The 26,543-nt window shown below is 40.3% G+C and overlaps 1 protein-coding gene across 1 annotated transcript in view; it reads left to right on the forward strand.

Annotated features, from left to right (window-relative positions):
* Nucleotides 1-26,543, forward strand: part of LOC311259031 (uncharacterized protein) — an 81,083-nt gene that overhangs the window by 36,141 nt on the left and 18,399 nt on the right. Inside the window, exons 9-12 of the mRNA XM_084355825.1 lie at nt 9,195-9,294; nt 10,179-10,237; nt 11,822-11,886; nt 23,140-23,286. Coding sequence (XP_084211951.1) covers nt 9,195-9,294; nt 10,179-10,237; nt 11,822-11,886; nt 23,140-23,286 — 371 coding nt within the window. The remainder of the gene's footprint in view (nt 1-9,194; nt 9,295-10,178; nt 10,238-11,821; nt 11,887-23,139; nt 23,287-26,543) is intronic.

Below are 26,543 nucleotides of genomic sequence, written 5' to 3' on the forward strand. Positions count from 1 at the left end.
GAAACTTTATTGTATTAAATGTGCTGTAGATAAGATGTAATGACTTCAACTCTTTCTGAGAGATCCCCGGTGCCTCTTTATGATCAAATATATGATAACTTTTCAAAATTGCAGCCAGTCAGTGAAAGGAACTTTTAAGCACCTAACTGTGTTATGTACCATTTGTTATTGCTTGGTGTCTCAGTCTGAGATCTCTACCGGTTCATATTACTGTAACTTTCTCCAGCTTCCAAAAATATAACTTCTTAACTTCCAAAAGAATTGTCTCAGTCACTGGAAGGAACGCTTATACAGCTCTCCACTGTTTTTCCACTGGGCTCGCCTCTGTTTGACTTTGCTATTTTTGTTGATGAAGACAGTCTGTCACAGTTCTTTCATTACATAAAATCTCCCCAGGGACAGAGCTTTCATTTTTCCTGTATGCCCTCTAACTTCGTTCCTCTGCACTTTATATACCGTGATAGTTCAGCTTGATCAATGACATATTGGCAGATTAGCTGATGCTGGATTATTACCACGGGAGATCGATGCCAGTGTTATTTAATTATATCCCACTAGCGGCAGGGGAGTCAGCCATGGGTTTCTACTCACACGACAACAGTAAAGCAGTGGTGCGTCCAGAATTTTTTTTCACACGGGTGACCAGATAGGGCCACTGAAAATCTTGGGATGGCAACCCAAAGGGAGTGGGGAGGTAAGGGGTGGCTATCTGTCTATCAGAAAACTCCAAAACCAGAAAACATTTGCTTCCTTAAATTCATCCTGGTCACCGACATAGTATTTTGTTCGTGACAATCTGCCATAAAAGAGTTTCCACCCAACTTACGTAGTGCAAATGCAAGCACTTTAGGGCATAGAGTGGGACTGCCAGAGACACTATTCACCATGTTACAAGTCAGTGTACCTTCAAAATCATTTTGAAGCTGTTATTTTAAGGTGAGATAGTTACAAATTGTTACTTTAAGTTAGCTTGTCCCACAGTCATTATCTATAGAGCCACATAGTTAACTAAAATAACTACTAGTAAAACACAAAATGAATACTAGAAGCAATTAGATTTAATAGATGTCCAAATAAATAAAAGAGGGACAAAAAAAACCTACCTGCAAATCTCTATTCAGAATTCACTAGAAAAGTATAAGATAAGGTTTTAGATATGGTAAGTAGATATTTGATGGATTCGCAACATATTGCCAATAGCTTATTTAATCACTTCATTATGTACTTATTTATTCTATTTCATACCTTTGATCTGAAGTAATTATTTTTTGTTTTATCTTGTCTAAATTGTCAGTACCCTTCAGTAGCACCCTGTTTTGTTTTGTTTTGTTTTCTTCATAATTTAGAGCTTGCTGATATCAAACTTTCATGCTCTATAATATGCATATAAGCACTTTAGTTAAAACACAAGTGCTGGCTCTCCTATTTTAAAAATGCAAATAATGTATGCTGTAATTCACAACCTGGCTCGTGTGTGTGTGTGTGTGTGTGTGTGTGTGTGTGTGTGTGTGTGTGTGTGTGTGTGTGTGTGTGTGTGTGTGTGTGTGTGTGTGTGTGTGTGTGTGTGTGTGTGTGTGTGTGTGTGTTCATTTCCCAGTAAATGTTTGTAAGTGTAGCATCAGCACACTAGGGAGTGCATTTAAACATGGGCATTTGTAACTGGATAATATTGGAACAAAGCCTTAAACATTGTGAACTCTCAGCACAGTGTGCAGGTGGTGCATGATCATCAGGGTGCTTCAGGATGCTTTTTCATTTAGGATGTTTAAACTTTATTTATTGACGTATAGCATTATATGTTTATAAAGCTCTCTTGGCTCTGGAGAACAAAGGCTGACACAGTGTCAGACACACACTGACAAAATGTGTCTTCATTTTCTCTTCAAGACAGATCTGGTTGAACAAATTCTTGGCTTGGATTTTATTTTGATTGTGGTTCATTAATTACATTTTTAATTACTTTGTAGACTTAAGTACGTGTACGTACACTGTGTACTGAGGCCAGTGCCTGTGGATGATTGAATATACAGTGCCTATAAAAAGTTTTCACCCCCTTAATTGTTTTCTCATTTTATTGCTTTTATAAATGGACTCATGTTCAATATACCAAATATATACAAAAAAAAACAACTTAATGTTAAAGTGAAGAACCTTCTTTCAGTTGACCTTGGAGTCTCCCACATGCCTTTGGGTGAACTCTAGTCAAGATTTAATGAGCTTTCTTTAACAGTGCCACTCTCCCATAAAGCTTTGAACCCGGGCAACATTTGTTGTATGCAGAGTCTCTCCAATCTCAGCTGCTGAAGGTTTTAACTCCTTCAGAGTAGTCATAGGTGTCTTGGTGGCCTCCTTCACTCATCTCCTTCTTGCACGGTCACTCACTTTGTGAGGATGGTTGCTCTAGGCAGATTTACATATGTGCCATATTGCTTCCATTTCTTAATGATGGATTTGACTGAACTCCGGGGGATGTTCAGTGACTTGGAAATGTTTTTGTATCCATCCCCTGACTTATACTTTTCAATAACCTTTTCACAAAATGTGTCTTCCTGGTGTAATTATAGCCAGGAATAATGATTAACCAGTGACTGGATCTTCAGACACAGGTGTCTTTATACTACAATCACTTGGCACATTCACTCCACTCAGGTGATCTCCACTTCACTAACTGTGAGACTACTAGCATCAATTGGCCAGACCTCTGTGGAAGTAGGTCAGTCACTTTGAAGGGGATGAATACTTATGCAATCACTTATTTTACATTATATATTTTTAATTAATTGACATTAGTTTGTAGAAATCTGTTTTCACTTTGACACAGATTTCTTTTTTGTACATTTTTTGTTTTGTATATTTTTGGTATATTGACCATGATTCCATTTATAAAAGCAATAAATGTGAATATTTTTATAGGCATTGTATGTTTGCTGTTGGAGAACAACTATCTGTACATCAACATCAGATCAATGACTCAGCCAGCGGAACCTTTATGACTCCTTAAACGATCCTGTCCTTGAAGAACAATGGAGAAATTGGACAGATTGATTTTAGATTGTATTGCACACACACACGCACACCCTTAAGACACTATAAACTATTTCATGCACAAACAGACACTCAGTTATGTAACCTCAACCTAGTTGTGTCACAGAGGTTTCAAGTAGCCATTTCTGAGGCCATGTTTTTAAAGGGGGTAGACAAAATCATTCTAACACCTCAAAAAGTAATTGCTGTTGTTTTGGAAGGTTGTTGTTGTTTCATCCATGTCCTGTAGGTGGAGTCATTCACACAGAAACTCACTCACGTATCTGCATGCACACGCATACACACACACACAGTATGAGAGAAATGTGTCCTAGCACTAAGTCCCACACAGGGGGAGGCGTTAAGATTTAGAGGTTCACTTCTGGAGCAGGGCACTGAGAGCCATTCCCTGTACTCTGCATCAATATGAGAGAGAGCCGGGCAGGCAAGGCCAACTGCACCAGAATAAAACACACTATCGTGGAGCAGCAGCCATTTATGGCCCCGCAAATGTGATTTTTCTCTTTATGGCTGAAATATTAATGTTTCTATTTTGGTATACATGGAAAGAAAACAGCAATTTCCAGGCCCTGAGCTGCCAAGACAGAGGGGGCACAGAGAGACAGGGGGCTTTAATAAGTGATGTCATGGCAAATAAAAGGAGGCATAAAGTATGACCTTCAGTCAGTGACTACTGTAAAGAAAAAGCAAATCCAATGAAACCGGCTTGAAATGTTTTTTAGGATCATTTTAATCCCATTTTTATCATTTATCCTGGAAGAGCATCCATTCATGTACTTTGTATTTATGACTTGGAAGTGAAATGATTCATCATGTAAAAGCAAAATGTACCCTTTGTCGAACAGAGCAGGGCGATCCCTGCTGCGACTGGCTCAAAGTTGGTCGGATGTTCTCCCATTTTCTTCAGAAGTTTTGACTTTGTGTTTCTCATTTCTCTCCACACTCAATGTTTTGTGTGCAGACAGAATAGCTGCCCCTTCTCTTCCAGATGTCAGGGCTCAGAGCTAATGTTTGCATTACCTTAACCATTCCTACACCGTTGTGTTAAAGTTGTGTCATCAGAGTGTGATAGTGGGATCAGGTTTGCTGAGGTAGCTGCTTCTCCAACAAGCTGACGTCAATTGTCAGAGTCTACTCAAACCCAACTCTCTTGTATATTACCTGGCACCAAAGAGCAGCCAGTCAGAGAGGGCCAGCAGAGTTACCCGCTTTTGGCTTTTGCTAGCCCATTTTGATTTAGATTAGACATTTTTATTAAACCCCAGTTGGGCAATTCATTTGCCACCAAATCAACTCATGCGGACACCAAACAAAATTGACATTGTACTCACAATACACAGCATATACTGTAAATGAATAACACCTTAGAAGTCATTTGAGACATGATTAACATCTGAAAAAAACAGAAAATAAATTACTTGTTTTACCCCTACTCCTCGTTTTCAAGTGAACCCCTTGCCCCTTGGAACAGAGTTACAAGGGGTAGTGGCTAAAACCTCCCCATTGGAAATGGGGCAACCCTTCAGAACCCTCATATGTCATCAGTTACATTATGATCGGACATTTCAAACATCAGCATCTTGCTGTGGTGATTTGTGTTGAGTTTCCAGTTTGATTTATTGTCCACGTCGACACCGAGATATTTGTAAGACTGGACAATCCCAATCGGCTTCCCTTAATTATCACTGGAAAATAAAATACTGCAATATTCCTTTGATTTTTTAAAACAACATAAGCCTATATTGTTTTTGCTGCGTGAGGCTGACATTCAAAAGTACTTACCATGCTGAATAACATGTGCATAACAATCTGTTACTGCAATGATTTATATTTTGTAAGCATAAAATAACATGGTTTCTATACTAACAAGTTGGGTTTCTGTTCCTGACAGACTTTAACAGACAGTAATATTAGCATTCTGACAGCTGTAGCACTTGTTTTGAGGGAAGAAATACATTTTTCTATTAAATCGATCTCGTAATACCATGTACAAAATAATCTAAGAGCTTTAAAGTCTCAAAGAAAAGGGAAAAAATCTGATTGAAAGTGGAGTTAAGCAAGGACACTTGCTAGATCAAGAGTGCTGCAGGGATGACTTTTTTGTCAGCTAACACATAAATTAGCATCGACTGGTTCAGTTGACATAAATGGGATTTTCCAATTTTTTTAAGACATGTTTTTAATTCAAACATAGGTTATTACCTAACATATTTTATACCATAGCAACGTGAAAGCTTGTGTTAACCACAGACGTTATTTCATTATCCGAAAACCCATTTTGATAAATCCCATTGACTTCGAGATAAAGGAACCAGAAGTCCAAAAATGCTACCTTATTTCTGGGTTTTATGACTCATTCCTGCTGAACAGAATATCTGAATGTATACTGTATAATTTTGTGGTATCATATTTATTCAGAAAAGAAATATGATAATGGAAAATTGGGACTTTTCTTGTATTTTACTTGTTGAAACAAAACAGAGACCTGGAGTGACTTACCTTGTTTTATTTATTCCATTTTTCTGCATTGAAAGTCAGAAAATGTATTAAAATGGCCTTTACAGCATTTACCAGGATTTCCAAACATTCTCAAAACAAAATCAATGCTGGCGTCTCTTTGAGTGCCTCTCTTCACAGGAGTATAATCCTAAATAAAGCAGTCCATAATTTATTCCAGTCTCCAAACACTGGCCTCGGGGAGATGTTTCTCCACTGCAAAAACCACTTTCAGAAAGCCAAACTTAGATTACTGCATCCAGCCCTTTTTAAGCCAACTTTATGAAAAGTGAATGTGGAGGTAAACAACTTGTGAAGCTGACTGATGTTTTTTAGCAGGATTTGAATGAGAGTGTGTTGGAGGTCTGTGAGGAGGCAGAATGGGGGACATGTAAGCAGCCCCCAGGGTTAGCTTTGTTGATTGGGATCGATTCTGGTGAGACAAAGGCCAACGAACACATCAGCACTTTGTTTTCTTTTAGGACACTAATAGTGGAACCCATTCACATCGCTAAACCCTTTACATGTCTATAACAGTGATGGTCACAGTGGAAATGTCATTTTGTCATTTATCCTCACGTGTCATTCGGGGTTGCTCAAAGACAGAAGCACACATTTGTTCTTAGGTCGTCTCGCTTATGGATAATTGTTCCACCCAAGGGTGCTATAAGGCCACCAAGAGTCAGGGAGATGTCAATCAATCATAGACTGTGTCTCTTCCTTCACTCACGCGCCACTCCCTATGTAACAGGCACTCAATAGTTTCCTCCAATGTGAGCAGGGGATCAATATTTCTAACAGATGTGTATCTAGCATTGCATCATGGGATTGTTAGCAGAAAGTAGTGTACATGTCATCGGGACCACTTTTGTGTTCTATCTAGTTTTTGAGGGCACTATATAGCCGAAACATTGACACAGTCCAAGACTGAGCCCTCAAATAAAATGGCAGACGGTAAATATAGTTCACTTTGTAGTAAGTAGGAAGGGATTTTGGACAGAGCCTTACTGTACTGTACAAAGAACTAGAGCGGATCTAATACAGGAAAATTGATTTAAATCAAACTTGCATCTCTAAGGCTCAATTGGTGTCCCCATCTTTTGGCCTGACTGAAACCCTTTGTGTTGTCCAAATGAATGAGGTAAATCTCATGTCTGTCCATTAAGTAGGGCACTGGAGCCAAGAGATGGTTAGTTTAGCTTTGCAAAAAGAGTGGAAGCAGGGGGAAGCAGTTAACCCTGCTCTGTGTAACGTTAAAGCTCACAAATTCACATTTTGTATCCATCAAATTTTGCATGGATTTTCTTTATCTATCTGTTTAAGGTTCGCTTTGTCCCCATCAGGTCAAGCCTCCCCCTCATACACTTCAATATTTCATGTTGATTTTCCTACTCGAGTTTTCCTACAATCAAGCCACCGTATTCTGTACAATAGAAGAGAGAAGATGGCAAAAATGGCCATCATCAGAACATCACTGGTACCCATCTACGGAGCATCAGTGATATCTATGAAGTGAGATGTCTGCACAGAGCCCAAAGGGTACTAAAGACGACACCCATCCCAGCCACAGTCTGTTCACCCTGCTGCCATCTGGCAAAATATACACAAGTATCTGCTGCCTCACCAGACAACGGAGCAGATTCTTTCTCAGGTTGTGCAACATCCTCAACACTCCACCATGAAAAGTAGTTTTTCTCTTGTAGCATAAAGGGACTACAACTTGCATTTTGTTGTACAACTCTGTGTTGTAAAATTATAATTAAATGAACCTTAAATCTTGTTACGGCCATACAAGGAGGAAAACCTATATATCTGTAATATCATGGCAGTTTACTTAAGGATTATACTCCAGGCTGCTCACACTCATATCATGGCATTTCCATCTCGGTCAGCAGGGACCAGCAGAAAGTAAACATGCTGAGTAAAGAAAAGAGTCTCACCTGCTTCTCCCAGATGGGACCTCTCACTTCTTGTGAAAAATGATTTTTTTCGTCTCTCCTCTTTCTCCTGTCCTCTCCCTTTCTCTCATCTCCTCTCTATGATTTCATCCAAATCAATGTGCCGCTCCAGCAGCTCCTTTTAGCCTGACATCTAACTGATTGCTTCACACAAAAACCTGCAGCCAAATAAAAAAAATAAAAATAACGAAGCCCAATTGAAGTTGATACACCTTGATAAGAGCCCTATCCAGCCATTGTGAAATAGGCCTGAATGAGGCTTTGGCCATTACTTCAACCACACATAGAAAATGTGAATGAACACAGTTTTACACAAACACACATACACACACTTTTTAAATGAATCTCATGCACCGAGCTGTGGAATTGTGTTGGAAGGTAGATTATTCACGGAGAATCGACTACAATTTCACGGCTTTCTGGAAATAATTAGCGTGACATTTATTCAGGCTTTATAATTGGTTAAGACTCCAGACCCTCACCTCTAATAAAGTTGTCATTGAACCTTTAATGCTGCTCGCTCCCATGACAGCAGGGGGATATTGCAGCCTGGTGCAGGGCGGTCAAATCATTTGGAAGAGGATAATGCAGTCAGGTTTATGGTGCGTGTGTGTGTGTGTGTGTGTGTGTTTGTGTGTGTGGTGAGTAGTTAAGTAAAATGCAGTCCATTCTTTGTCCAGGCCCTAATGAAACCTGCCCATCGAGAGGTGATGAGACAATTTCTTAAAGATTTTTAAAGAGTCCTCTGATGTTTCGGTCCATCTAAAAAGCATTTATTGGCACCTTTTTACTTAGAAGTTATTGGAACCAGTCATCCTGTCTTCTTCCTCAATCAACACTCCACTTTACTCACTCTTCTTTATCAATTGTATCAATTGTGTCTTCTTGTTCTTTTCTTTCCATGCTTTCTATATTATCCTTTCTCTTCTTCACAACACATCTCTTGTGTCGTGTTATTTACTTTATTCACTCCACTCCTCTTTCATCTTATCCTCCCATCATCCCCATTTCTTACCTGTGGCTGTGAAATTGTTTACCTCTGTCTCAGTCTCTAGAGATTCAGACCACAGTGTGTTCCTGTTGCACTAAAACACAAAGGTTACTCTTCACTCAGTTTTCTGGGCACTCTCTTTTTGGCTACACACAGACTGCACTCACTTATCGCCCTAAATGTTGCACAGGTTTCTAGCTTCACTACGGTGGAGCTCCCAGTGTGCGTATAGGCGTTTTCAATACAGATCTTCACTTTTTTTAATAGAACAAAGAACTTAAAACTCAAAAGTATCAAATTAGACATCACAGATGAACATATCAAATGAGAGAAAGTATCAAATTAATCAGGTGTAAGAAATTAGCAAACAAATTGTATTTCAGCTGCTCTCCCCTTTGCCAAATTCTATTGACAAGACCAAAAGAATCAAAGCTACTTTTGTACCTACATCAGTCACAGTGCTCATTGATTGATCATCTTACATTGTTATTCTCTGATTGTTTTAGAACAAAAACGAAATGTTTATTTGATGTGACTGTCCTGTGCTGCATACATGACAAATACTTTGATGTTTATCTGCTTTCATCCTGTTCTCGACTCTGACAGAATGCCTATTGCCTGTGTTGATACAAAAGACCTGCGTGTGTGTGTGTGTGTGTGTGTGTGTGTGTGTGTGTGTGTGTGTGTGTGTGTATGTGTCCCAGGTGGCTGTGACATTTGCCGTGGGGTCAGAGGTCGGCCTTCAAAGCAGCAGTGACTTCAGGCAGATGGGGAAACCTTTCCTAATGGGCACAGTGGCTCTGGGTGAGAATCAGCTTTGTTAAACATCACTCACTGTCTCTTCTTTGTTTGTACACCTTTTCACCTTTCTGGCCCTCTAAATTTCTTGCATTTTTCCAGGCCATGCTCCCTTTTTTTGCCATTCTTTCTATTACTGCACCAAGAATACAGAATTATCATGATGGATGATAGCAGGAAGCAGATTTGCAAAACAAACTTCACTGCAAGTTCACAGCAGAGGTGCCAAAACATACTGGCTTCATTAGAAAATACAAAGGCAGAGTAGCTAATTCATTCAAGATCGAAAAACTGACTGTGTGGTCATATCATTAGATCAGCAGCTGTTTGTCTTGAACACTCGTGGGAAGCCAACTCATCCAAGGTGTGGCTGACCTCAAGGTAGTTTTGGTAAACTGTCCCAAGTAAGGGAAAACACCTAGCTGTGTCAAGGCAGATTTGCTGACCCTGACTCATATTGTAGTGAGTGATGGAAAGAGCGTTTGACGTACTCCTGAACCCAACCAACATGTCCTTTGGCTTGGAGCATGGGGGCACTGCCATCAGGAAGCGCCATTCCTATGCTGGGGTGTACTTCCACAACAGTGTTTGGATGGGTGGTGTGTGTCAAGTGGCATCGACTTGAATGCCAGGACCAAAGTTATCCCAGCAGAACATTGCATTGTAACTAGTTGATCAGTTTTATATACATCACCTACAGTACAGTGGTTTTAATGTTGTGGTTGATTGGTGTATATTTTCACTAAAGTCTCACCAGCCCTAAATGTATGACTGTCTTATAGTGTCAGACTATGTACAATCTTTTGTCTGCATGCAGTAAAGGAAAAACAAATATAATTTTTATATAAAATTTGTGAAATTAACCTGCTGTCCTGTTTTTGTGTCAACAGGAGGGATTGTAAACGTGATGCCTCTGCTCTTTTCGCAGATCTCACACAACAAAACACAGGTAAATCTACTCTGTTTTATCCTGCATCGCCTGCTGATCTGTAGACTGAGTATACTGAATTCAGAAATTGCTTATGAGGACCTGTGTTGTAATTTTTCTACATTCGAAGACTGTAATATGTGGGGAGCGGAGGCTGTGTTCATCCCTCTCAGCCATCTTTTAACAGCAGTCAGGCTGGCCAAGATTGACATAGACAGAGCAGGTTCAGTTGAGCAGTTCAGTGACAGAGCCGTGGTTGTACTGGGTGGCTCTTCGTGTTAATTTTTTGTACTCTGTCAGTAACACAGGTGCTACTTAATTACATGGAGACATTATTTGCATAGGTGTATTATTTGAAAATATTCAGTATGGACATGTTACCATGAATTCAGAGCTTGATATTGAGTTTTCGTACCATATGCTTTTTAATACCACATTTGGTGAGTACTGCTGGTTTCTACTGACCATGTCTCACTATTCCTGCCGGGTGACTAACCCTCCCTGCTGGTTGGGTCAGGTTGGAAGTGCTGCTGGTTAGGTTACAGCTCTTTCCCAGGCACATGGTCCAGTTTTTGTCCAACTGGACTCCATCTGCTACTGTAATGTAGGACTTGCTGGCACTATTTCTTAAGTTGGGTGCCATCAAACAGGGTTTCCTACGCAGTATGGAAAGCTGTCTCCGTTGCACTTTTCTTCCATTTTCTTTTGTTGGATTGATAGACCAATGTTTTTCCCTGCAGCCAAGAGTTCACAGGATGGCCGGCTCCACCCAACATCAATGAGTCCAAACTGAAAGAAGAGATGTCCGCACACTTAGATCTATACAGAGCAGGCTCAGATTAAAGTCTGACAGACTGAAATCTCAAAAGAAAGTGAAACACTGCACAACAAAGTGCTGAAAGACTCTTCTATCAGTTCCCTCTCCGCCAAGAGTAAAAACAACTCTTTGCTGTGAAACTTCCTGTCTGGAATTTCCACTGAAGTTCTTTTACGCACAACTTCAAAATGTGCATACGAGCGGGTGAATGGAAACGAACATGTACCGTGCATGTGTCCTCCTGTCTTACTGACTGCAAGCCTGCTTTTCCACTGCTGCAGTTTCTCAACATATTTGTCAGAATAACATACTCTGATTCATGTAAATAAGCACCTGCACCTGACTCGTCGTATACATGACAAAATGTATCATCATCTCTGACATGATTTGTATGCTTTGAGGTCATTATCTCAAAAGCCTCTTGGAAGATGGATCTTTTGCAGTAAACATATATTTTACACAAATCATACACAGACAAGGTTATATCCACCGAGTGCAGTGGCTGAAAGCAAGTGTGTCACAGATACTGATATGCCTTTTAAAGACTTCTCTTCAGCATTGTTGAGGTGGATAAGTGTAGAACGACTGGATGCACTCTACATAGAAGAGGCAGCAAAATGAAGTTTAAATTGTACGTACTGCTCAGGCTTAATATCGTTGGTTATTTAGTTTCAATGATATTGTATTGTGATAGTGTAATCACATTGCGGTATCGTTTTACAAAGTTCTGCTCTTACTCAATTCAGTACAACGTTGGTCATCATGTTCAATATTTTCTCTCTGTCCAGATCCTGTGGTTTCGGAGAGCAGTCCTTGGAGGTCTGACAACCTGTACTGTGCTCAACATCCTCTGGTAAGCACATTATTCGCTTATTTCCTGCTCATTAACTTCTTGATATTCTCAGTACAATAATATTTATCGCCGTGGGATTTTTTCCTCTTCAACCAAGCATTATTTTTGCAATATAAATATCTGCATACATACATATTCAGACACACACACATACACCTTTTCTCTGTCTCACTCTTTTTTCAGTTCACCTCATTTTTCATTTTGTGACCTATCTTGTTTAAATGCGTGTGTTGTGGCCTTCATATAATTTAACAGTGTTTTTAAATGAATTCTTGAATCATTTCGTTTCAGAGCTTTATTAAAATAAACAAAAGGCTAGGCAAAGAAAAGTCCCCTCATCTAAAGAGTAATAGAAAAACTGAAGGCAAAGCAAAAAAGCCATGGCGAATATATCAGGGATATTTGGTTATGTGTATGTTTGTTTCAACCAGTGAGAAAGAAATCAAGTGTCATGAGAGACAAAAAGAAATAAATGTAAAGACACAGTTTAAGGAGGCATTTCACTGATTTAACATGTCCGAGTCAAAGCAACTGTTGTATAATGTCTTTTGTGAACGTCACACAGGAGGTTCGGCTTGGTTTAAATGGCGATCGTGCATTACTACCACCTAAACCACAATTTACCATGCAGGCAAGGTCTTGAATAAATATGCTATGTACAATGTAGTTGAATTATGGTGTGTGTAAGGACACATTGCTTTTGAAGTTTGACTCCAACTAGACAACGCTATGAAAGTCAGGATATCTCAGCCTCTGCTGATTTGTTTGATTTTGCAGATTCTTTGTCTCTGGCATAGTCCCCAACTTAATGGAAGTGCAATGCTAAATCATTAGACTATTCCTTTAAAACCCTTGCACAAAACTGAAAATCATGTACACAAGCTCTCTTAAATCAGTACTCTCTTCACTCAGTTCTCAGGCTAATTTCACTGTATTTAACATTGCTTGATCATAACATCAAGTCAATGCCAAATGTCAAGTAAGCAGCACATTTTAAACTCAAGAAAAGATAGTCTTTGCACACCCATGACAAATTCCACCGAGCTATATCCAACAATTGGCTGTATCTGACCTTTGGTGTACTTTACTGATCAACTTCTGGCAAAACAACTTACAGCAGCTCCACACAATAAGTCTCTCTCCTCTGGGATACTTCTCTGAGATTTATGAGCTTCAGGCTGCCTTTTCTTTCCTCCTTTTGTGTCCAACCTACACACCAGATTCTGAAAGCAGCGTTCCGTGGCAAAGCAACGCTCTATAATGGCAAGTTTTTTCACATGGGAGCTCCATTTATCGATTCATGATAGCATTTCAGAGGGATTTCAATGCTCTGTATACAGGCTTCACTTTCTATCAGCACTGCAAAAACTTAAACTATCCTTTTTACTTTTTAGTTCAGTAAATGTAGATTAGCCTGCAATCCACACTCTATTTCAATCATATTCACATGCAAGGCTGATGTAATGTGGTGTACGCTAGTCACTATATTCACTTTCATTTAATCACCTACAGCATAAGTTTTGATTTTTAGTTCAGTGTCAGATTTCACCTCTTGATAACACCCCTGCATCGCTGAACAGATGTATCATGCGGCTGCATCGTGCACTGAGATGGCTTTGCTCAGGTTGAGGGCTCGTTCACTTCAGCATTTATTACTAGCTTTGCCCAGGCATCAACATTGGAATTTGTACTGTATAACAGTTGCAAACTGGTATACTTTATCCTCTTTAGCTATGACGGAAAGCTAGCCACAACCAATAGTTGCAAAGTATGGCCAGAGATGTCACGCACGTCTGTAACACCAGAGATGGCGGTTGTATGACACATATTTCGACCCTTCCCACATAAGCCAGTCGTCTGCTTTACAGTCTAACAAGGAAACACATCAGCCAGTTGGGTTCTTGCACTGATGCTAGTGCACAGTTGAGATTCAAGACCGTTTTAACCGATGTGGTGTGGGGGCATACAAACTTCAAATGAGCATGGAGAAGGACATCACGTGAAGTTATGTTTCTCTCCCCATTCATTTAGATAGATAGAGTGTTGCCAAGATGGCTGCAGATTGACGAGACCTGCCTATAAGCACTTTGGTACAACCTGAAGAAGTATAGTCATGACTTCACCAAGGTTCCAGCACTATTTCATGAAGGGTTTCACAAGAATTTTTTAAAAATACCTCCCGTCAGCCTGTTTGCTGGTGGTCTCACTCAGTGTTTTGTTTGTGCCCCTGACTGCCCCGAAGACTTCGACGATAGAGTAAAATTGAGCGTTGTAACACTCTCCAGTGTTGTGCCAGAAAGTCCAAAGCTTCTGAGACATTCAAGTAGCTGAAAGAGACTTGAGCAAGGTCACAAACCTAGCAGTTAGGCATCCATTCCTGTACATCTGATGTCGGCCAAGCAAACATCAGCCTTCACGAGAGACCCAAGTGAGAGAGGTTCTCTCAGCTTCCTAGAAAGACAGATGATATAACCTTCCCACTGATGGGATGAGACTTGCTGCCATTTCATTCTGTCCCTTTTGGCAACAAAGCAACAGACGCCCAATTCTATAGTTTATCTTATGGTTCACTCCTCTTATGTCTGGATCCATTCCTATGATCCATAGGCTTTGTCTTGACCGTATATTGTCTGCGGCACAGCCTGTGCGCAACACAACAATGAATATGTATTATAATTGCTTTTCTGTTAACATCAGCAGATCCCACTAATTCGGCTACCCTGCCACTTCACAAGGCACTAAATTTCAGTGGAGGCAGTAATTAGTGCACAGCCCTTTTATGGGGCTCATATTTTCAGACCGGTGTTGGGTAGGTTGACGAAGTGTGCATTAAAGGTCATTATGCTTCAAATGAAGTACTTCTCAGATCATCGAACAGTGTAAGAAGACGCCTCTTTCCTAAAACCAATGTCAGAACTGGCTGCATCTGGCAATATTTGAACTTTTCTAAAACCAACTTTCTTGCAGACGTGCCCGCTTCATGCTGCAGAAGGCCAGGTATGCAGAGTCAGAATTTGACTCTACAACTTCCGTCACTTCTTGTATACCAACAATTGCAAAACCATGAAGCCTTTAAAGGCAAAATTCACCATGTTTTATGCTGATGTCCAATCAGTGTTGTTAATGATAAATGTAGTAAATTGAAGCAAAAAACTCCCCGATGCGTGATTTATTCACCAAGAAAGCTGAGTTCTCACACGCAAGGAGCCGTGCTGGCAATGCCTAGATTCTACTGGCAAAATTCCCCTTTTATCTTGAAGTTATCCCCACTTTTTCGAGGTGTCCTGGTCATTTCTATGATAGAAAGGTTTTCTTCCCATCTTTGAATGTGGCTTTTGTAACAGTTATAACGATTTTGCCTTCAACCCCTACCCAATTGCTATAAATGTTAGCAATGAACACTTTGGCAAACCACAGATATGTTCAAACTTTACAATTCTTCATGTTGCAACTTTAGTATCTTTGGGCTCAGTTTTCAGTTTTAAAAAACACTTGGGGGTGATGCTGCATCGGGTCATCGCCTCTATCTCTCATCCTGTTACCGTCATACTTTTTTTTTTTAGTTAAAAAAGAAAAAGAATCTGGAAGTTTAATGCTTAGAAATGTTGAAATGCAGTTTTGAACAGCAGTCATTGGCTTAGCCTACTTTTTGCATAGTTACAACTCCAACACCACCTCCTCCAACTGTTGACATGAAAGTCATCCAAGTCATCTATGTCGCATACAAATGTGAGTGCATTCGTGGTTTGCAGAAAGGTAAACTGCCAACTTTCTGATGACTGACCCAGAGTTTTATCACCTTTCTGAAATTCAAACAAGACAGTAGCTAATCGGTTTTATTATCCACTTGGGAACATTGTGCAGACTAGTGTCTATACTAGTAGTCCACTCTGATGGAAAACATACACTTCTATCTTATCCGATCCGGCTGTCCATACAGAAAAGTACTGGCTCACATTACACTTGCACTATCCATGCAAAAGTGCAACAGGATGTGGGTAAATTAAAGCCCAAACTTGAGTATAAGGGTAACAGGGTTTTGAACCTTTTCACAACTATGAAAAGGAAAGCGTTCAGTCATTTATTGGAAAGACTTATTGCTTTCTTGCTGTCACACATCTTTCCTCTGGCTTCCTTTTTTGTAGACTGCCAGGGATTATAAACACTTCATATTATCTAATAGCTCAAAAGTGTGATGGAATAACTGAGCTCAAAAGTTTGTTGACGTTGTTTGTTCTCCAAAAGGCTTGAAGTTTGTCACTATAAGTTGACTGAAATCATCACAGCTTAAGCTGCACAGATGCAAATCCTCTCTCTCGCCTTGCTTTCTCTCACCTCTGCCTCTCTTATCACACTACTTCTTTTTGGGGTCCTGTTCCTGCTTGACGTCCTGGTAAGCAATTTCCTCTGCCTCCATTTTTTAGACCATAATTTTGATTGATAATTATCGTTGGGGACATAATTCTGTTGAGCCACCCAGCAGAGTGAAAGACTAGTAGAATAAAATAGAAATGGTGTGTTGTTGGGTGCATTCGAGCGTAGCCACAACAAATGAATGGATAAATCTCTCAGAGCTGCACCCTGCACTGCCGATTCAAAGAGACCAACAGCCAGTGCTGCAGAGAGAGCAGAAAACGTACTTGTCCATGACTTGCCTTTTCTCTCTCTCTCTCTCTCTCTCTCTCTCTTTTTCTCTCTCTCCCTGCAGCCTAACTTTATGGCCTTTGGTTTCGAACAAAGAACTTGTGATTCATCCTCTGTTTCCCAGTCTCCTGCTTTTGTTTTCAGAAAACCTTCAAAGACTAGCTGTACCCTTAAGGATTATCAGGATGATTTTCACCAGACTTAAACACTTCGAAAACTCAAGGGGGAAATCCCTGTTGGAGGCCTGGTTGGCACTGCTGGGCAGCCATGATTGCCTCCAATAATACACATATCTGATCTGATCTTAAAAGCACATATGTTATACCAGTTGACAGTGCAGTTGTATTGTTATAGCATTGGATACTCCATCTTTTGCGTTATCCAGTGTGAACATCTGTCGGTCTGCATTTGATGCGTTGTGAATCTAGTTGAAACAATAGTTCATAAAACGCTCTTACCACAAGAACCATTTAGTAACTGTTCTGGAGTTTTCATCATATCAAAAGACCTTCCTCAGGATGTGACGTCTGCCTTGTTTTTTGGGGAAATATAGACTTCAAATTCCTATTGTCCTGCTGGCCTAAATCCCAGAGAGCAACATTGTTGCAGACACCCTCATCTGGCCCACATACCATGGGAATGGTGGCACTTGGGTGATCCGCTCATGTTTGCCAGATCTGAGCCACAAGCAGGCCATAGCATGGCCACATGATGGCCAGGAGCGAACCAGATAAACCAGAACTGGCCCATGTCTGGTCCAGATCCAGCCCACCTGAATAAAAATGTACTGTAGGCCAGATTTGGGACAGTTCTGGTTTATTCTGTTCGCTCGAACCATGTGACTATGGTATGTTGTCCTTGTGGCTCAGATTTGGCAAACAGGAGTGGACCACGCAAGTGCACAATCCTGGATGAACGTGTCTGGTGTGAGACTGATCTGGGCCGCAAAAATTTTGCTATGTGGGAAGTTCAACCAGAGTTTATTCTTGACCTTGGAAAGTTGACATGAGGATGCCTCCTGCAAGACAAACATGACTGATTCTATAGCATCTTTTATGTTGTGACCTAATTCATGATTCATTTTTTCTGACTGGTGGCACATGTGACAGTCAATAAATGATGCCAAATTAAAAACAATAAGGGTTAGCTTTGGGGTTAGGGTTATATAGCACCTTTCATACAAAGGCTGTGCCCCAAAGTGCTTCACAATAAAGTGAAGGGAGTAGAAAACTAATTAAAACAAATGCAAATACTATGCGATATAACCAAGCAATCAACACAAACACAAAACACAAAAAATCTCAATTAAAAGCAATGTTGAATGAACAAGTTGTCAATTGGTGCTTAAAAACCTTCAAAGAGCTTGCATGTCTTACAGGGTGAGTGTTCCATAGTTTCGTTGCATAATTATAAATTATAAAAAAAGGCTGAGCTTCCGATTTTATGATGTGGGTGATAGATTGTATTTAAAAAACGGCAGCAGAGGCCTAAGATGCCGTGAAGGATTATAAAACAACAAAGAGTTGATAATGTATGCCAGTCTGCAGCCATTAACAGCCTTGTAAACAAGTAGCAGGATTTTGAAATCAATCCCAAAAAAAATACTGGCAGTCAGTGCAGGTTAAAGGCTAAAATTGGGGTGATATGCTCTCTCTGTCTTGTTCTACTTAAAAGCCTGGTAGTAGAGCTCTGAATTAACTGTAGTTCCTCAATGGATTGTTTTGGGAGGCTGTATAAGAGAGTATTACAGTAGTCAAAGCTACTCAAAATTAATGTACGAACAAGTTTTCTCTGGGTTGAAAAATGAAGGAAAAAAAAAGTGGGGTAAAATTTAAATCTGTCTAACCCTGGCTGATGACTTCTGATTTAGACTGTGCAGCCAAGTTTGGCGAAAAAAATAGCTCTTTGTTTGTGGACCAACTAATAACATTTCTATTTTCTCACCATTGGGAGTTAAGTTACCATTCCTGGAAATTAATGTAATATTATGTAGGCAGCTGAGAGAGAGGATGGAACAAGGAGTGGGTCTCCTGTCTATGAAATCACCCATTGGTTGTTGCAGGCCACAGGGCGGGCATAGAAGCTCCTATCTGGTCAAATGAGGTATAAAGCAATAGTTGAGAGGTCGGCAGCCATCTTCGGTAACTTTGTACTGCAGTTTATTGGTGTTTTTCTTTTGAGGCCAACCCAGTCCTCATGGCACTCAGTAAGAAAATTCTGATTAATTATATAAAATGCAGCACTAGTAGAACTAGAACAGAGACCTTATTAGCATCATGAGATTGCTAAAAACTTGAGTGAGGGCTGTCTCAGCGCTGTGATTTTCCTGACTGAAAGGGTTTCAGGAAATGGCACATTAAACATGCAGTATACAGTTGTTAAATCATATTCTGGACACTTGAGAGCTCTCACAAAAAGAAAAGAGACGTGACATCCTGTCCTGACCTGACAAAATTCTTTTAAGCAAATCAAAACATGATTTTATATTCAACATTTAGTTCAGCACTAGCACTAGTAATTCATTATACTCTTGCCTCAGAAGAAGAGCTCAATATTTTGAAGAGAAATTACCAACCAGTCGAAACACAAACTGAAAAAGCTGAAAAACTCAACTGTCGGGATAAAAAGCCGTGTTTTCAGATTGACATGTAATTAAAAGTTAGCAGATATTAATGGTTGCTTTGGGCTAAAGGGAAAAATTAGAGCAGCTAGACAGCATAAATGTTACCTTGCTTGCACATTGATTTTACCACAGAAATGGCTTGTTAGCAGACATCTCCCTTTGGTAAACCTGCTAAAGTCAGTTAACTCCCCCTTTTTTATATGAAGCTGAGTGTGCCACCTTCGCAGAAATAATGACCAAAGCTGCAGCAGACATCAGAGAAAGTAAACAGACTCTAAAAAGGCTAAAGATATCAAATAAAAAAACAAAACATATATTTAAACATTTCAGCAGAAGATGAGCCTGTGAACTTCCCTCTATTTCATTCATGTCATCTACAAAGGCGAGACTCGTCTGTATACATCAAACTAACGGTGAAGAGATGTTATGGAGATCACTTGCATGAGGTGCCTGCTTGATAATGAGCGTATTCTTTTCACTTCATTATTTGATGCAAATTTAATGAATTCTTCAGGGAATTATTTAAACTTGGAAATGTGATCTTTTCACAAAGTAAACTTCAGGTGGTTGAGGCAGACTTTTTTTCTTATATTGCTGCTTTTTTACCTGACTGGAGACCATGTTAATACATCTGCAGTCTCAGGTCTGTGCAGTGCCACAACAGAGACGTTCACTGTGTTTACCTTGATTACGTCATGTGGGAATGACACCAGGCTGCTATGAAATAAAAGCACACACATCTGACGGCTTGGGTGTTGTGCCTGTTTATGTCGGAAGTGTTAGATTAATCCTGTGCTTCATCGCCTCCTCGCCTGCTTTGTTGTTTAGCAAAAGTTGCATTTCATGTTTTTTCTTGAAATGCGTAAACGTGCGCACACTCCTGACATGTCAATTATGATATGACGTGATTATTTATGACGAGAGATTCAGTAATCAAACTGAAATATCGTCGGATCGATGCGATCATTTAATGTGTTTGTGTGTGTTTCTGTCCCCATTGTACAAATTAATTGTAATAAAAACCACACCAGCTGCCTCCGACTGCAGATTATGTGATGCTGTTTGTTTCAAACAACAATATCGTTTTCACAATAAAACGTTCGTTAATTTGTTGAGCTCAAACATTTAAAATTGGACATAGTTTCGGAGCAAACCACTTAACTTGCACAATCAAAACATTTTTTTTTTAATAGGCTTTGCACTTGAAATTCTTTCCTTAAATTAAATCAGCAAACGATTCAGGAGAGAGCACAATAAACACTGAGGACTACACAGTACAGAAACTAGCAGACACTCAGCACTTAGAGATGCTGTACACATCACACACAAGGAAATGGGCGGCAACGTTGAATATGGCAAAAGGTAACTAGAAAATTATCCACAAAACTACTAAGTGTTTTCCAGCAGGTGGGTGAAAGCAGCATAAGCAGCTGCTGCAGTACTAAAAAATTGAATCATTGTCAGTTTCCTCAGATGACCTCATTTTCCCGATTGAGCTTGATTTTTGATTCAGTGCTCTGGCAGAACTGAGGCCATGCTTCATTTCAGCTTACTATGGTTCAGTCATGCTGATAAATCTGTAATTAATTAATGACGGTGTCCTTGTGACACTTTAAAAGAAGCAAGTCTCAGTTTCCATGTAAAGCTCGAGGGCAATCTTATTCTTAAAAAAGGCAAGAAGTGAAACCAGGGTAGGAAGTTAGACTGCCATGTCTCCATGATTATGCACTTTCTTGAAAAGTTTCAGAATTAAAAGGTACCGTGGTAACACTGAGCTCACCCTCGGACAACCAAACCTCTGGTGATTCTGTGCGTTGTAGCTTCTCTGACTAGAGAAAGCATAAAATATATCACCTTGCTGAAATTATTAACATTACTTAAGTTAAATACCCTAATCTAAGAGAAAACAGTCCTCACTCAGTATTTTACATTGATTAGTCTCATTGTAGATATGATATTTTGCGAGCATTTTCAAATACACACCCCTCCACCTTTCCCACACTTGGTACAGTCCCAGGGTAACAAATTCATTAAAGGTAAGTAATTTAACTGACCCTGGTTTGGCAGTTCAGGATGGACATTTGAAGCACAGAGGTGAGGAAATAAGCTTAAATAGTCCAGAATGTGTGTGAGTTAATGCCGACGCTGCCCCTCTAACATCATCCTAATATTATTGACAGTTGGGCAATAAAAATCTTTTATAATTGGCACACACTACCAAAAAAACACATTTATCTCAATGCCAGCTAGATGTTAAAGCTGCTGTTGATATGGTTTAAGAATTAACAACCAGTTGTCTGTTAACACATCCAGCCGACACAGAGCAACAGCATCATTCGTTTGGGATCTTGTTTCTGGCCACCTGATGAACTTAAGTCCAATATTAATTCTCCTTTAAATTCTGATTAACTCCTGAGTTAATTATGTGGTTCTTTAGCTGCTCAGTCTTCCACTATGTTCACCAGCTCATCACTAACATTGCCGACATCTTGTTTTGTCTGCGTCTGTCTGTCTGTCCAGGACTGTTTTGTGCCTAGCAGGTGGTGAACATTGGGTTTATTCAAGGTTTTTTAACTGAAAACAGCTGCCTGGTGCTTTTTGAAATGAGGTGGATGAGTGTGGTGAAAAAACACTTTTAAGGTTGTTTGCCATAAAGCAAAACAATGAGCAAAGCAGAGCAGATGTATGTCTTTCACGAACCCAGGACGAGGCATTTTCCTCCTGTTGGAAACCGAAGCTTATCCTCTGCCAAACCATCCTAAACCATTAGGGCACAGTCAGACATATGTGAATGTAGGCAAATGACCATCTCCTGCCTGTGCTGAATGTGGGTAGTACAAGATGTGAAGCACACAGAACTCAGTTTGCTGATTTGTAGTCCATTTGAGGGGTCAAGCACACAAATTTCTTTGCTCTCGGTTGCGGCTGCGACTTCATCAGATGGAGTTCAGCAGTGGTGAACTCCACGCAGAGCCGAGCGAATGTGCTTCATTATCGGATGCGAATGTTTTATTTGCCCTTCCACTCGCATCTAACAGAAGTGAGTGAGAGGCGAATATTCACCACTATTGATTTTGCGCATGTGTGACTGTGCCCTTGTATATAAATCTGCCCATTGTTCTTAAATCCTTGTCTTGGCACTCCATGAAAAATTATTGTATCTGCATTCTTCCACTAAAACATTTATGCTAAAATTAAATATGGTGTAAATTTTGTGCGGCCATGTTGGATACACTGACTCTATTGGCTCATGATATCTTCATGTGAACACAGGATAGAGAACACATGCTATAGCCACTCATACCAGCCGAAAACATCAAACCCTCTGCGCTGTGATTGGACATCAAATGGCAACTTTTTGAAACGTGCTGGTCAAGTTAATTTTTTTCATAGAAAACCAGGAAACTAAGCCTATCAGGCTGTATAGGCAGGTTTTTGTTGTCTGTGTTGTTACATCCAGTTCAGTTTTTTGGCCCTCTGAACCTAGTAAGAAACTAATAATAGTTTGAAGATATGTTCAAACAAAGAGAAAAATCTATAATACCCCCTCAAAATAATGGTGTGTTTTGATTGGTCGCTTGTCCCGATCACATCCTGGGAAACATCAGATGATACATCAGAGAGTGAGGAGGGAAGTGGGCAGATGTGACTAAATGTAACGTGAATAAAACTTTAAAACATTACCTCATCTATGAACATTTGTGACTGAGTCATGCAGATGGCGTCATGACTGCCATGATACTTTTCAAAAAGTATCTGCTTTCTAATAGTCAGGTTACATTTGAATGTATTTCATGTTTCATTTGACCTTTTGTGAGGAAAATGTGCAAATCCTGATGTGGAGCGAGTCGGTGATGGGAAGGACAGAAATTAGTTTGAGCTGGCATATTGACAGAAGCATAAAATGAGCGAAGGTCTATGTGCTTCAGTAAATGTCATGTTTGTTATTCATCTACCTTTAGTAACTCTGTGGGTTCCTCTTCCAGGTGCTGGGCAGTGCTGGAAATCGTCCCCCAGACGTCGGTATCAGAAAGGCGGATGGCTGAGACGTCACCCCAGTCCGACTCCGGCGGCCTGCCTGGTCCTCACCCCTCCGTCTCTACTCTGCTGTACTCCAACATCTCACTAGAAGAGTGAGTCTTTATTCTACAAGCTCTCTTGTCCTGTTTTGTGCCTTTTATCAGAACCAACAATAACTTGGCCACAGGCCCTACCACTGTGGCCCAAAAGGCACTTCTGCGTCTGCCATGTAGTGGACATTTTTTATTGTTGATTGAATTATTTTTATGTCACTGACATCAGATGGGACCAGGGTTTATCACTTGGAAGTAACTTGTCAGAGTTTTGGCAGCCTGGCCTCCTTCTAGGTCAGAGGTTTGAGTCCAAAACATCAGATTCCAGTCCATTTAACTTTAGCTAAGCATGATGGACTTGTCTGTGAATCTCTGCTGTAATAGATTGATTGAATAATGAAGTAATTCCCATTGGAAATTGTAAAAATGTTCCTGGTTAGAATCCATTGATATGAATCCGAGCGTCGGTCCAGAGGACAATTTGCCCTCTAAATTCTTCAGGTAAATAACTTCTTCTTCCATCTCAGTGTGTGCTTAATAGTGTTTGAGGGTCGGCTCCTGTAGTCAGTTTGAATTACATTTTTACCTACTTTAATAAACCCCACTTTCCTTTTTATTGATTGAAAGCCAACATTTTACTGTAAATGTCCCAGTGTGGTTATTTAGTGCAGATGTTCGAAGGGCTTCGTTATTACCTGATCAAATGAACCAAAATAAAGGAATAAATGCGGCGGCGGTCACTCTGTGGTTGATGAGAACAAGCCTGTACATGATGTTGGAGCCGAGCCAAACCATTGATATTGGATTGTGCACAACACAGCTGTAAAGCTCTAGAAAATCCGAAGTCAAGGGCCGAGAGCTGATTTAGCCTCTTCTGACATCAGCAAAAATCCTCAGTTGCAAAACTATTAAACTGCTGGTTTTAATTGAAGTTGACGGTCTGTTCCTGACCTTGTAAACAGAAGTTTGTCCGTCAACTCAAGGTACACTCACTTGCTGTGGACTTTCCAACCATATAACACGATCCTCATCAACAGATCTGTGCACGATTCTGACATTGTTGTTTCCCTCAAGGTTGACATTTGATTTCTTCGTTCTTGACCTTGGAAACAGCAGTTGACAGAATATGTCATCTAACGGTTCACTCACTCACTCACTCACTCACTCGCTTGTTGTGGAGCGTTCATCCTTTTTACTAGGTCCTCATCAGCAGATGTAGTTTTCTCACTTGTTCTAGATCTGTGGATTTTAACATTTTTTTCCATGTTGTAGGCAACATTTCTTCCTCAAGGTTGAGGTTTGACAGTTTATTGTTGACGAGAATATCTCAACTCAAGGTCTACTTACTTGTTCTGGAGTTCAGAAATGTTTTAAGAGCTCGTTAGACAGACTCAACAATAGACAGACTCACTCGTGTCAGTTGTGGTTAATTTTGCTTTCAATAAGCCATCACCCCTTGTAACTAACTGGTTAATTATTAAGAAAAACAGTGCAAAAATGAGGTGAAATACAAGAGGTACTTTCCATTTAGTCCGGCGCTCCATTGATTCAGTGTGCTGGATGGAGAGGAGCACACTAGTCTCGCATAACTGGCTTTTTTCCCCACACTTGGTTGCTTGTGCAAGCGCTACAAAAAGGAGCTGACTGGACTGCATTGACCCAGTCAGCACTGATGGACTTACAGGTCATTGTGAAGTAGCTTCTGTTTGTGAGAGTTGTCCATCAGTCGCTTGTCAGAGCTAATGTTAGCCTGTCAGGCCTGGCGATCTGGACTTTTATCGTCTTCTTCTCAAAGTGCTTTTCCATGTGTTTAGTCACAGTAGCTCTCGATGTCATGAGGTGCTCAGGCTCGAGGTAACCTTACTGATTTTTCCTTTCCTTCGGTGTGTTACATTGGTTCTTGTGCATGTAAAAGATCTTCAAAGTTAAACAGGTCAAAGTCCGCATCATCAGAAGCTTCCACAGAAAACACTGTGACTTTGTGACATCACAATACATCACCACGTCACCCATCATTTCTGCGTCGTGGGTAGTTTGGCACTTAAGAATTGATTTAGCGCAGCTGCTCTGTTGTTGTTTGCGGTGCTGGCTCAGGTGTGTGTGAGCTGACCAATCAGAGCATACCCGATATTCGGGAGGGGGGGCCTTAAAGAGACAGAAACACAACATTTAATTAAACCTGTTCTAGAAGAAACCCAAGGTAAAATTATAAATCTGAAAATGAGTATAATATGTCTCATTTCATGCCGTACAGCATCATTCTAGTAGTACGAAAGAGGTAGCATCAAACATTTTAACTTAACTTTGACTTTGTTTCCTGGAGGAAACGTTCCCACACTGAGCTTCTTTTAGCATCACTTCACTTTGTATCTCAGACTGTTCCGGCAAAGCCATTAGCAGACAGTGTGCCTGTATATAAATAATCCTTTAGACAACATGTGTAACCATTAACACCCCTAACTGTATGAATGGATTATGGTTTACTTCAAGGTCACACCTCAAGCAAAGCCACCTTTCCATACTTCGCCTCTGTTATCTGAGGTAGAATGACATATCGCCAAATAACCTCCATTGACATCAGTCCTGAAATAATTTGGCAGGCACGGAGCTCTTTTTTTATATCATCGCATTGTCCTCTCCCATTCTCAGCTCATAAAACGGCAGCAGATTGGCATTTCTGATACTAAGTTGGCTTTTTGTCATTAGAATTGTACAGTGTGCTATTCCATTGATGCCCAAAAGTGACGGTGATGATACATCAGCAGGGGATTGTGGGAATGTGCACAATTAACAGCTCTTGTACTGAATATGTAATTATTTCAAAGCATCTTTGAATTGTGATAGCTCCTTGGCTCAGGCCTCCCTTTCACATTAAACTTTCCTTCATTCCACTGATTTGCAGAACAACCATTTTTCTTTCTGATTGCTTGGCATGAATTTTTATTTCTGTTATTCTTTCCCCCCAACCGATCACTGCTCATTGTTCATCTCTTTAAAAAGCACAGCTCCTGTGACCCACATGGCTGAGACAACCTCTGTCACGGGTACTCTCCTCGGCCAGCTTGGCAGAGCTGTGGCTTCTGTGGAGCAACAGTGCCCCCTAGTGGATCCTTATTAACTGTTAGTAAAAAGCATCTGTTAGGAGCACATGGCTGTTAGACAGCTTCAAATCCCAATCCTCTGACCTTGTTCCCCCTCATCTGCTGAGTCTTTCAGAGAGGCTATGTGCATTTAAAACCATGTTAGGATGACGGGGGTAAAAAAAAATGTGAGAGTGTCTGTCTGTCACTGGGATCACAACCAACAGCTTTTTACAT

The sequence above is a fragment of the Pagrus pagrus genome (assembly GCF_965226575.1).
Source record: "Pagrus pagrus genome assembly, chromosome: 6".
Lineage (NCBI taxonomy): Eukaryota > Metazoa > Chordata > Actinopteri > Spariformes > Sparidae > Pagrus > Pagrus pagrus.